The following is a 13,271-nucleotide window of genomic DNA, read 5'->3' as shown; positions in this document are numbered from 1 at the left end:
GGGGAGTGGGAGAAGGAGAAGCAGGCTTCCCGCTGAGCAGGGAGCCCGATGCAGGACTTGATCCCAGGACCCTGGGATCCTGACCTGAGCCAAAAGCAGACGCTTCACAACTGAGCTACCCAGGCGCCCCAAAAATGAATCTGTTTTTAAATGATAGATATTATGCAATTTGCAAAAAGGAAAAGTATATAGCCCTGAAATTACGAAGTGCAATGTTTTCAGGTGACAAAATACTTAATTATGCTTCAGTGGGAAAAGTGATGTACATAGAGTATGCTTACATTTTGAAAAACAGAATTGGAAAGCTACTGTCATCACTGGGTAGAATTAGCAGTTACTTGTCTCTGCCTTTGCTAAGTATCCAGATTTTCTACAATTGTATCTTTAGATCAGAAAACAAAAACCACGAGCAGTTCCTCATACCTGTGTGTACTCACCATCTTATGTTCTGGCTCCTCTGTGTTCTTCCCTTTTTTTATGGTAATTTGAACTTTGTATTTTTTCTCAATCCACTGCTGAATCTGTTTATTCTTTGTGTCCAAATCATGTTGTCCAATAGTTGAAGAAAAAGTGAGTTCCTTTGTCAGGGTAGGCCCTAGTTTGAAACAGACTTGGTGCTAGGACTGTTTACTGGTCTCTTCACAACACCTGAGCTGTGTCACACACTTCCTGAGAGATCAGGTTGGCACAGGGGCCCAACACTCCTTTCTTAGTTTCAAATGTTTTTTTTAAACAAGGACACAATGGAGATGGACAAACTTAAAGGTACTGATTTTTTACCTGCCAAGTAAGAGTATTTAGGTCTCAGACTTTAAAAGCAAAATAGATATTCTGTAATGTATGAAATGCTTCCATTATTATTACCCTCATTTGATGAAAGAAAAAATGGTCCTTTCAAAGGAACGAGTCTAGCTTTATGATAAACTTGACTATCCTTATTTTTCCTTCTGATGAGAGCAGTATCTGGGAAGTACTCTTTTCATCTGACTCCTTTTGTGATGGCCTCCTAGTGACAGTGGGGTCATCCAGATTGCATCAGACAGGAGGGAGCTCCCTATGTCCTGTATTGTGAAAATGGAAACCCTGACCATGCAAAATTATTTTACAGGGAAGGAACAGACTATTTAGTAAAAGTGTTGGGACAATTCAGAGTTTTCATATGGGGAAAAATTAGGTCTCAACCCATACGACAATCTCCCCAGGAGGACTGACTAAATGTGAAAAAAAATACAACTTTAAAACAGAAGAAAAGAAAGTGGATGTTTGTGACCTCAGGATAGAAGAAGGATTTTGTTAAGGAAAAAAGCGGTAATTTCCTCTATCAGAACACTACTGGGTAATTAAAAAAGGGCAAAAAAAAAAAAAAAATCTGAGACAAGGTTTTTGCATCACACAGAACAGAGAACTCTCTAAATGGGGGATCGGGGGAGGACCATGAAAGAAAAACAGGGACTACAAATAGGCAAGTCACAGAGGAGGTAAGTCACATGGTGAAAGGAAGTACAAATAAATCGTAAGACAGGCCTTCTCAGCCATCAGCACGGCAAAAATTAGATGAGAGTACCACGTAGAGGTGGGGTGTAGGAAGAGAAGTTTCATACATACACTGCTGATGATCTGCCCCACAGGCCCTGGAGACACTGACAGACGGGCTCCTTGTTCTTCATAACGAAAGACTGGAAACGAGCCCGATGTCCATGCAAAGGGACTACAGCCATGGTATATGGTATATTCTTAGGATTCCATTTAGGAATTATGATAAATTAGCTACAGCTGTTCTATAAACATGGCTCTTGAAAACAGCGTGACATCATTTTTGTGTGTATAAAATCCTGCTATATACTGTTTATATGTAACCGAGGTTTAACGACACAGACGGACCTACACCCCGAGTCCATGACGGTGGGGAGGGAGGACAGCACAGGGGAAGGGAGCACGGACAACCTCAACAACTCGGTGATGTTTTATTTTGTTTACAAATCTGAAGCACAACAACGTTCATGTTTGTTCATTCTGGATGGTGGATAGCAGGTGTTCATATTTTTCTGTATGCTAATTCCCCAAATGAAAGTAATTTTTCTTTTAAAAAAAGTCCTTTTATCAATACCTCCTTGCTTCCTTCAAGCCCCTGCAGCGGGTCCGAGGTCTCTCTCAGAAAAAAATAATGCCTTCAACACCTTAGCCTTTCAACTATCACAACAGCAACGTGTCTTCTCCAAGCTTCTCTGGGCTGTTAACTATTTTTCTGTGATACAGTTTGAAGTCTGTATCATCCTAGTTGGCCTCTGAAAACTTTTTGTTTTCTAGTCAACATCCTTGTTGAATGTGCTGTTACAAAAGTGAGCCACAGATAGTGTATGATTTTCTTAAGACATACAACCTCACTGTGGCAGCTTCGGGACCAGTCTCCTGGTCCCTGTCCCAGGCTGTTTAACAGAAAACAATCTTTCGTAACGATCAGCACTCAGTGGGAATCATGAAAAATCTTCACTCACTATCCAATTCATGGTTCCATGAAGGCATCAATGACAAGGGCATTGTAAGGTGACCGGCAAAATGTGTACATGGGCATTCCTTACCAATACTGTAACAAGACACTGGGGTGTGAGAGGTGCTCTGTGAATCACCTCGGAGATTGGAAAGTGCTTCCAGGCAATTAGCCAAGCACCTCCATTTCAGAGATGGGGAAAGGGTGGCCCAGGCCTGGAACGGGCACTCCAAGGCCTGCCGCCAGTGGCTCTGCCACCCCCAGATCAGAGACAGAGCTAAGGACCAAGGGGAAAGAGGTTCCCTCACTTTGGGGTGTTTACCTTATTTTCCCCTCCTTTTACACAGGCTTAAAGGAAAAGAATGCTGACCACAGGGCATCAAGGGAAAAAGAAGAGGAACGGAAATAAGGGAGAGCTGAAGTTGTGGGCACTGGTGGTGAGACTGTGAATGTCCCTGTTTTTTTACATCCCCACGGTCATGAGCACCTTGGCAGATGCTGCTCTCAACTGCTGGTCTGTGGTCCCGAGGACTCGGTTTGCAGACAGCACGACACCTACCAGGTTTGGGGCGGGCCTTTTCCAGTTCCCGAAGTCTCAGCTGCTCCTTGTGAATCTGTGCCCCCGTCAGGAGCTGGTACTGCGGAGGCTCCACGCCGCTGTCCCGTTTAACGAGCCTCAGGTCCCGCTCATTCATGAGCCTGATCACGTCTGCTCGGTGCATGTTTCCCAAATCATTGCCTGCCTCATCCAGCACGTGAATGACTCGCTCATGAATTTTTCTGCCGATGTTGCTAAAAGCTGGCTCACTCTTTTTCTTCTTCTTTCTTTCATCCTGGGTGTCCGCAGCAGTACTGAAAGCTTTTGCATGAACCAGGTAAGACAGTCTTGGGACAGAAGCTCCAAGGGACAGCTGCGCTGGTATGGTCTTGTGCAGGATGTATTTACCAAGACACCTGCTAATGCAATTATTTTCAGTCTTTATGGTCTGTAATGTTAGCCTCTTTAGAAGAAGAGCAGCCATCCTAAAAGGCAGGGAGAAGGTTTGTTACGATTCAATCAGTTCATCTTTGATGAACTGTGGTACATAGAGGGTGTGTGTGAGGCTGCAGGCCTAGGTCATCTATGAACATTGTGGATCCATGCCTGGGGAATTTACACCAATGACGTGGACTGTCAGGTGACTGTGGTCACACTAAGTCGCAGAGGTACTGTCCCCAGCACAAGTTATTGTCAGAATAAACCATATTAGCACAGTGCTGTCGTTTCCCATCATTTCTTCCCCCAATACTATCTCATTTGACTCTATTTCCCAAGGATCTTGTAGTGCCAACTCCAAAAGCAAAGATCATCCTAAAGGTTTACTTAAGAGAAAGCAGCATATAAAATCCTTAGTGATTCATAAAAACCAATTCATAAGCTTTTAATACAATCAACTGCTAACAATTTATCAATACATCTGCTGGTATACAGAAGACAAGAGCACTATTCTGGGAAAGGGGACTCCCCATGAAGGAAGCTGACCCCTGGGAGCACTAACTGAGACTCTCAGAAAGGAAATACGCTGACGTGAATCAGAGTGCCGATCTCAGAAACTCTACGATGACTCACAAGGTACGGCGTGACAAGTAAACGCTAATGACGCGTTAGGCACACATGGTGATCCTGGTTTACTTCATGGGACTAACCGCTGCTCTTATAAATGGCATTCTGATTTTGTACTGGCTTCTCTCCCCCGATAAGTGTCTTTCTCCTTCTATGCACATGTCGGGCCAAGCCTAGAGGTGCAGGCTGGAGGAGGGATGGGAGGACCCACTCATGTCATCTGGGGTGAGCAACACAAGAACTCAGGGAGGTGGGCCTGTCCACGACCAAAGAGGAAGGGATGAGGGACCTTCAGCAGTGCTTCTCAAGGAATGGTCCCTGGGTCACCTGCAGGAGAGTCACCTGGAGTGTTTGCTAAAACCAGAAATGCCCTCTGGTCCCCAGCTTTGATGCCACCGGGTTGTACAAACGCTGGACCTAGCCCCATCATCACACTGCCTTAGGCCTCTAGTGACCAGTGAGAGGGAAAAACCAAAACAGACACGGTAGCCTGAACGGAAAGCAATGGGGCGCACATCCTCCCACTTCCGTCCTCACGTAGCCGGGCAACACCCGTGTCTGCTGCTCCAGCCTCCTCCCCGAATCCCTAACTTGTAGGGCTGACGGCCAGCCCGCGCTGTCCACTCAGACGGCTAATGTCGCCCAGAGCGAACATGTCCCCCGCCGGCTCTCCGTCTTCCCCCTATGCTGCCTCCTCCCTCAGTCTCTGCCAGGTCATACAGCACACGCCCTCCCAGCGGCTCAGGCCCAAAGCAGCAAAGTTATCCTCCACTCTCCTTTTTCTCTTAACAATTTAGCAGGGCATCTGGCTGTTCAGCCTCTAAAAACAGCCAGGATCCAACCACCCCTCACCTCCGTTGCTATCACCTTGCTCCAAAAATATCACCCTCTCTCACCTGGTTTACAGTCAGCCTCCTGACGGCCCTCCTGCTTCTGCCCTTAGCCCCTATAATTTATCACCTACATGGCACACACAGTGATCCTTTTAAAATATACATGGCAGAGGACGTCCCTCCTCTGCTCAGAGCCCTCCACTGGCTTTCATCTTGCTCGGGGGAAAAGCCAAGCCTGTGAAGGGGCCCACAGTGGCCCCCGCCCACCTCTGCCCACCACACCTACCCCGCCTCTTCCAGCTCTGTTCCAGCCTCCCTGGACGCCAGGCTGTTCCTCACAAACACCAAACAGTATTCCTCTGGATCCTTCTACCCAAGAGTTCCCTTCCCTCAGCTGTGTGGTTCATTTACCTCAGGCCTTGGCTCAAGTGTTACTGCTCAGGGAGGCCTCCCCATCCACTCTGTAAAATACTGTACACCCCATCATTTTCAAATCCATTAGCTTGCCTTTGAAAAAATCCCTGCCGGACATATTATATGGTTATTTGCACACATGTCCATAATGTTTCTCACTAGAATGCAAGCTTCACAAGAAAATGTAATTGTCCATTTTGTTCACTGCTGTGTTTCTAACACTAGAGCCCAGAGCCCGGCTCGGCACAGACATGCTGAGTGAACATTTGAGCCAAAGGGAACAGCCGGAGGGAAGGCAGCGTCTCCTGGCGTCTGACCCCCGGGTCCTCAGATGTGTCATTGCCTAGCAATACACACAGACACTGGTTACCCACGCTCTTCACATTCTGGCTGGCCCTTCAACTGCCCACTGACCTTAGTGAGATCTATGGCCAGATGTTCCGCCCACAGCGAAGGAGATGAACTCACTTACAGTTGCTACCTGGTTGGGACTCCAGCTGCAGATGTGGCAAAGGCTCTAGAATCGGAGCAGACTGGATTTTAATAGCTCAGAAGATGTTTAACAAAAGAAGTCAGATATTTGTTGGTGGAGGAAGCCCCCAGACCAAGAAAGCAAGAAAGCCTGAGGAGACCAGAGAAGACTTTTTTCCATTTATCATCAGAAAAATAGCCACAGCACCAAATTTCACTATGAGTTAGGATGGCACTGACAATAATGGATGAAAGCTGGCTGCGTCCTGGGTAGTGAATCCTCAACACATTAAAACAGAAAATATTTCAAAATGTAGGATTTTTTTTTTCAAAATGTAGGATTTTTAAAAACAAGTAAGCATATGAATAGACTAGGCATAGGAAAAAGATGAAAAGAAATTTATGAAAACCCTGGTTGTTTGTAGTCGAGGACACAAGTGATTTTTTTCCCCTATCCTTCCTAATGATCATTTTTTGCCCAATCTTTTACATGGAAGAAGTATTTTTCATACAGTAAATAAAATATATTTATTTATAAAATAAAGACTATTTCAGAAAAACTATGTAGAATTTTTTCTTAAAGCTTTAAAAACACTTTCCAGGAAAAGGTAAAGAGTAGAAAAATACTGTAACTGTATTTTTAAGTTCTGTACCATTATTTAAATTTTAAAAAGTTTTTTGGGGCACCTGGGTGGCTCAGCCAGTTAAGCGTCTGCCTTCGACTCAGGTCATGACCTCAGGGGTCTGGGATCGAGCCCCGCATCAGGCTCCCTGCTCGGTGGGGAGTCTGCTTCTCCCTCTCCCTCTGCGGCTCCCCCTGCTTGTGCTCTCTCTCTCTCTCAAATAAATAAATAGTCTTAAAAAAAATAAAAATAAATTTTCAAAAGTTTTAAATTTTCTTGACTTATAGAGCAATTAAGCTCCAATACTAGCTAAATTTTGGCTTTATGTCAGCAAGGCTGAACATATACATATTTCTTCAAAATAAGCTTTTCATAGCTAAAATATAAATACAATGTTAAGAAAAAGGCTGTGAGATTACTAAATTTGAATTGCAAATACCAACTTAAATTGTAATAATTAAAAAGCTTTTTAAAAAAAGATTTTATTTATTAGAGAGAGGGCATGCGAGTGAAAGCGGGATGGGGGGGCGTGGGGAGAGGGGCAGAGGCAGAGGGAGAAGCAGATTCCCTGCTGAGCAGGGAGCCAGAGGCGAGGCTCAATCCCAGGACCCTGGGATCATGACCTGTGCCGAAGGCAGATGCTTAACCAACTGAGCCACCCAGGCACCTCTAAAAAGCTTTTTCTTAGGAAAAGTTTCAAACACGTATAGGAAGAATAGTATAATAAAGCCCTAAGCACCCATCACGCAGCTTCTTAATAGCACGTAGCCAAACCTGCCTCCTCTCTGCTTCAACTACTCTCCTACACCCCCAGCCGCCCATGAACTATTTCAAGGTAAATCCTATCTTGCCAGCAAATACCTCAGTAAGTCATCTCTCAGAGGTGAGGCCTCTTTTGTCTTTTTAATGACCATAATAACATTACCCTAACTAACAATCATTCCTTTATATTATCAAATACCTAGTTTTCTGATTTCCCCCATGTTATTATGATTTTGCTTGTTTACATTTCATTCACAGGTTGGGAGCATGGACAGACTCCCACTGGCCAAATGTGAGGTAATTTCAACATTAAAGAACAATGGCTGAAAGTTGTTTTAACACATGGAATATGCAAAAATCTATAAAAAAGAAAGATCATTTGCCAGAACTGCATGTGACTCTTACCCAGACTTCTTACTGTGAAAATTGGTAAAGAAAAAGGACTAAGCATTCATCCTACCTTTTTAGGAAGAACTGTAATCAGCAATCATCCCCAGGTGGTGAAGAAAAGCTCTTCGTTAGAGGAGAATGCCAGCTAATAAATGGAGAAGAAAAGTAATTTAGAAATCACCATTTTGCCACCTTCAATCAAATCACAGATCCAGGCAAGGGTGGATGCAAAAACCATTAGGTAAAAAGCTAATGAGGAAACAAGGTATTCATATGGTGCCAAAGGGTGACTCAAAGATGACTTGCAAACTGAAATGGGAAAAACACACTTTGGCTGTCACCCTCTTTAACCTAAGGTCAGACTCAGTATTCCAGCGATGGGACAACCCGACATCCTAGCGCATACCTCCTCCTGTGCCATGGCCTGGGTGCGGTGCCTTCTGTGAAACAGTCCTGCCAGAAAAGGTTTAACCAGAACCTGGTCCGGCCTCTAGACCGGGTTCCCAGTCTCCAGGGAATTCAAGGGCCAGACTCGGGAACAAATCAGGCACCACCACAAGGAAACAATCTGACAAATACGGACTGTGAGACAAGCCAAGTGGCTTGATGTCAAAAAAAAAAAAAAAAAGTGTTAGGAGGAATTAAAAAGAGAAGGGGTTTATTCTTGAATAAAAAGACAGAGGAGACATAATTATAAAATGCAATGTGTTTGAAAAAAGCAACTACAAAGATGTTGAGATACAGGGGACAAGCTGAATAACGACGAGATTCCTGATGGAGCGGGTGCTTTCTGAGAAATACTGCGAATTGTCTTAGGTGGGAAAATGCCATCACTGGGAGGGGACTCTGAAGTATTTAGGGCAGAGGACCATGACAACTGCCACTTGCTCAGACAGGGTTTGGCAGAAAATACGTGTGCAGCATGGCAACATCTGCTGAATCTATGTTATGGTTACACGGATGTTTGGTTACTGAGCCTTACAACTGTTCTGTATGTTTAATTTTGTTCATAATTAAAAAGTTAAAAGAGAAGCCAGCTGCCCACAGGAAGGAAAAAGTTCCCTACTCGTGCCAGTATGACTGTTCCAATCTGTGTAAGTTATAGACATCACTATAATTTAATAAATTGGCATTCTGGCTTTATAGATCTCCAAAAAATGTTTTCATTAGTTTCAAGGCTATATCTAAATGAAGCCTATGTCTAGGGAACTTTACAGATTCCAGAGTCTGAATTGTTTGGTAATGCAAATCACCTTTATTCTCCATCTAGTTTTCATCAGAGCAGTCTATAAGTGTCTCACCTTCATTAATGAAGATGGTTTCAATTCGAAGTAGAACTTGTGCAATGTTTGGCTAACTAGTAGTTAAAAGTGAGCATGTTTTGGAGTAGCCGTTCTCAGAAACTGGAGGCCTACCAGCATCATCTTTTTCAAACACAAGATGTCTCCCTGTTCCTCTCTTGTTAAGAACCACTGGGTCAAGACCCCCTCAAAAAAGAAGACATAAGAAAATACATGATAAAACATTATAACATTAGTGGGTTCAAGTGCTTTAAGCTAGGCTGTCTGGGAGTACAAGAGCAAAGGTTAGGAAAAGGTTAAGAAAGCTTTCCAAGTGTGTGCAAAATAGAAAGCCTTGCTCTTTCATGAAATTTCTCCAACTAAATGTCTTTGATATCTCTGTCAAACAAATAGTAGGCCGAATGAAACAGCAGTCTAAATCGAAATAGGTTCTCATGTTCTTAGGACAGTATGGGTACCTTTAGTCACTTACTTCCACAGCTGTCCCTTCTGAGACATCCAGAACTATTTGAAAAGCCAATTATCTTAAAATCATTTACTTAAAGTACACAATCGTATAGTAAGAGATAGCCATGTCTCGTTTCACGGTAACTCAGACCTTATTGAGATCATCCTGTGCTGCAGCTATCTGCATCTGTTGGGAGTTTAAATTCTGCACTGACTCCACATTGTAAGGAGAAAACATATAATTTCCCTTATTTACGTGAGACTGGATCACTGAAAAACTCCATATCCTGCAAGCACTGGAGGATAAACTGACAAACGCCCTCAAAGCCCCTTCACTCTTCTGTCTTGGCAATTCCCCCTAATTTCAGTCCTCACTCCTCTGCTTGGACCTCTTCAACACCATCACAAACTTGCCTGGGACCATGTAAGAAAAATGACAATTGCACTATTCCAAATGCACACAACACAGAATAATTTTAATGTCTGATCCACATATTTCATAAGAAATTGAAAGGATTTTAAACAGTAAGCCATAAAGTGGGAAATTATGAAATAAATACATGGTTACTTCCATACACTGTGTATTTCAGGAGAGCTTAGGGTTGTGTTCTTTATATTTTCACATTAAGTCTACAGTTGTTTAAAATGAACAATATTCTTTGAGGACTATTTCTCCCCACTTTTATTATGGAAATGTTTAAATATACAGAAAATGATACAGTGAACACCCCAATACCCCTTCATCTAGATTCTACATGTTGCTATCTTTGTGTTATTTATCCATCTATTTATTCCTCTTTCTATCCATTTCATTTATGTTTTGATGTATTTCAAAGCAGTAGCAGACATTGGCATCCTCGAGTCCTTCATCCTCAAATACTGCTGCATGCATTCCATTAACTAGGGTTCAATATTTGTTAACGATTCTTTCCATTTTGAGGCAAAATTTACATATAATGAAATGTACAGGGGCACCAGGGTGGCTCAGTGGGTTACGCGCCTGCCTTTGGTTCAGGTCATGATCCCAGGGTCTTGGAATCAAGTCCCATGTCAGGCTCCCTGCTCATCGGGAAGTCTGCGTCTCCCTCTCCCGCTGCCCCTCCCCCTGCCTTGTGTTCTGTCTCTTGCTTTCTTTCTCTCTCAAATAAAGAAAACCTAAAAAAAAACAAAAACAAAAACAAATCTTAAACATATCTTTTCATTAGTTTTGACAAGTACAAACACCTCTGTAACCAAAACTGTCAACATGTAGAATGTTACCATCACCCCAGAAAGTTCCCTCATGCCTCTTCCAAGTTAGTCTCCAACCCCACCCAGAGGCAACAACTGTTCTGATATTTTTCCATCATAGTCTGTTCTCAGATTTCATATAAATGTAATTAAGCAGTATGTACTCTTTGTTGTAAGGCATCCCAGCATGTTTTTAAGATTCATCTGTGTTGTTGCATGTGTCATTAGTTTGTTCCTTTCTATTTCTGAGAATCGTCCCAGTATATGAATACACTACAAATTTTAAATCCAGTTTTCTGCTGATGAACATTTAGAATGTTTCTACTTTGGGGCTGTTATGAATCAAGTTGCTATGAACATTTTTGTACAAGAAAAAAAAAGTGATCAAATGATAACTGCCCCCAAAGATGGCTGCATTCCCCTTATGATACATTATTTTGCATTACCACGTACCTCTTCAGGAGGTACTGATAATGTATTTGTAATGAAAGTTCTAGGAATATGATTTAAATATGTGGTTATGAGGGATTAAACTGCTTGCATGCTCACCGCTCTTCTTTCCTATACAGCTGATATTCACAAGCTCATACTTACTGATATTTGTTATTTCCAGGGAGGCTGGATCAAAGCTACATAGATTCTAGTGGACTAAATATTTCTGAAACTAATTTTGCCAATTCCTATGACTTTAAGAATCCTCTCTCACACCTTTCAAAGGAGTTTCACAAAGTCCTTGCTTTTGCCTGCAGACCTGCCAACAGTCCATCTGCTCTGTTCCAGTGGGCTCTGCAGCCTTAATACCAGAGGACTGAACCATGGTCACTGAGCCTTCATGGTGCTCTGCCTTGGCTCTGGTTTTGCTCTTCCATAAGGGGCACATACCGGGTACAAAGTACTCTCCATACTCAGGTTGGCTTTTTAAGAGCTGTAACACCAATTTACAATACTGGAAAAAACCAACATGTATCTGTGGCCAATTACTTAACCATATTTCTTTACCTATAAAATTTTTAACTTATATTTTAGTTATTTTACTGAAATAGCTCAATGACCATCCAGGAAATGTTTTTTTTAAAGCTTTTAAATCCAGAGCTACATACTCAGTATTAACGATGGACTTATTCCTGTACATGAATCTTCCACATGGTCACGTGCTCTTTCAGAACTTCCTATCTCACTGCCCGGCATCACAGTTCATCCAGAGCACCATCTTTAGCGTCTCTGCTCTCCCTCATCCTCCTAGCTAACCCAACACCAAGTCTCATAAATTTTACTTCCTACTTCCACTCAAATCCAACCACTTCTCTCCATACCCATTGCCACCACCTTAGTTTAAGACATCTTCCATCTCGTGTGTATTCCCACCAGTCTCCTAACTAGGATTTACCAATTGGAACACTGCAATCCGTTGTCTCTGCGCTACTGTCACCACACAGCCCCACCCTCCCCACCATAAAACTGCCCAGATTCCAGGCCAACATCTTTCATGAAGCCTAGAGGCTCGTGCCACCTCTCCGGCCTCATTCTATACCAAACTTCCTATTTGCCTAAACCACACTGGCCGTCCAGATTCTTGAAATGCTCTTCCCTTAGGTTTAGGAAACGCCAGACTGTTGCTTAGTGCTCCCTTTCTCCGGGCATTCTTCTGATTACCTTCCAAACTAAGCCCCCAATCCCCCTGCTCCCTCATCTGTTGAGCTCGGCAACTTAATGCTCAACAGTAAATGCTCCCGTAGTAGTTTATCTTTCCCTTTTAGCACTCATCACAATTACAATTTTGTGATTATCTTATCGCTGTTCCTCTCCTTCACTAGACGGTAAGTTCTCTGAAGCGGGGAACTAATCTGATTTATCTGTCCCGTCCCTGGCACAGTAAGCAGCCGCTGACTTCAAACGCCCCTCCACTCTCTGTACTTTAATCCTAGACTGAAGCTTTTCACTACACGAATGTGCAATTGCGAGTTTTCAGTAATAAAGTTTGTTTACTTCTTTCGAGAGTCTTATGCCACGGAGCCTATTAAACGATAAACAGGGAAAAACAGAAATCCCGCAATCACTTAGTAACCTTCCCCACTACTCCTCCCGCCGCGGCAGCTGCGGGGAACAGGACGGTCACGTGTGTCAGCCGCGGCCACGCCCACACCGGGAAAAGAGATCCCCCCGCACGCCTCGGCCAGAGAGGGGGCGTGGGGACGTACGGCGAGCGTGCACGCGTTCCTGTACGTGCGCCGCGATGGCGGGACGGAATGTCCCGGGGATCGAAGGGCCGGCGCCGGGTCTAGGTCCTACGGTTCCCGGATGCACGGGCAGCGTTCCGGACCCAAAGACGGCTACAGACCGGCCGAATCCCCGAACCCGCGGCAGGGTCTGTGGTGCCTCTCTGCGCTCCGTCCGGCGGCAGGGGCGGCACTGACCTTCCAGGGACACAGCCGAGGTGAAGCCGCTTCCTCCGTAGGCCTGTGCCTAAGCCCACGTCCTCCCGCCGCAGGCCCCCCCCCCCTCACTGGCACGGCGCCCCTCGCCCTTAGCTATATACCTTTGCCGGGTCGGCGATTGGTAAGCTCTGGCGGAAGAAGCCAGGGAGCGGCCCCCGCGGGCAGCCCCCTTCGCCTGCCGTAGTGGGCGGAGCCCGCGTCTTTAAAGGAAAGGTGACGCAGGGAGGAATGCTGTCCAGCTGGCAGGCGGAAGTCCTCCGACAGAAAGTGCGAA

The 13,271-nt window shown here is 44.3% G+C and overlaps 1 protein-coding gene across 3 annotated transcripts in view; it reads right to left on the bottom strand.

Moving 5' to 3' along the window:
• Positions 1-13,271, bottom strand: part of MTIF3 (mitochondrial translational initiation factor 3) — a 14,231-nt gene extending 960 nt beyond the window's left edge. The window contains exons 1-4 of one of the 3 annotated variants that reach the window (XM_027589128.2): positions 12,977-13,271; positions 7,655-7,729; positions 3,048-3,511; positions 438-595 (exon numbers count right to left, since the gene is read on the bottom strand). In XM_027589128.2, coding sequence (XP_027444929.1) covers positions 438-595; positions 3,048-3,510 — 621 coding nt within the window. In that variant the 5' untranslated portion in view covers position 3,511; positions 7,655-7,729; positions 12,977-13,271. Of the gene's footprint in view, positions 1-437; positions 596-3,047; positions 3,512-7,654; positions 7,730-8,885; positions 9,032-12,976 lie in introns of those variants that run through there. The other 2 variants (XM_027589127.2, XM_027589129.2) reach the window with 2 other exon arrangements.

The sequence above is a fragment of the Zalophus californianus genome, chromosome 3, assembly GCF_009762305.2.
Source record: "Zalophus californianus isolate mZalCal1 chromosome 3, mZalCal1.pri.v2, whole genome shotgun sequence".
NCBI classification, from domain to species: Eukaryota; Metazoa; Chordata; class Mammalia; order Carnivora; family Otariidae; genus Zalophus; species Zalophus californianus.
This window is presented reverse-complemented; position numbering and strand designations above follow the sequence as displayed.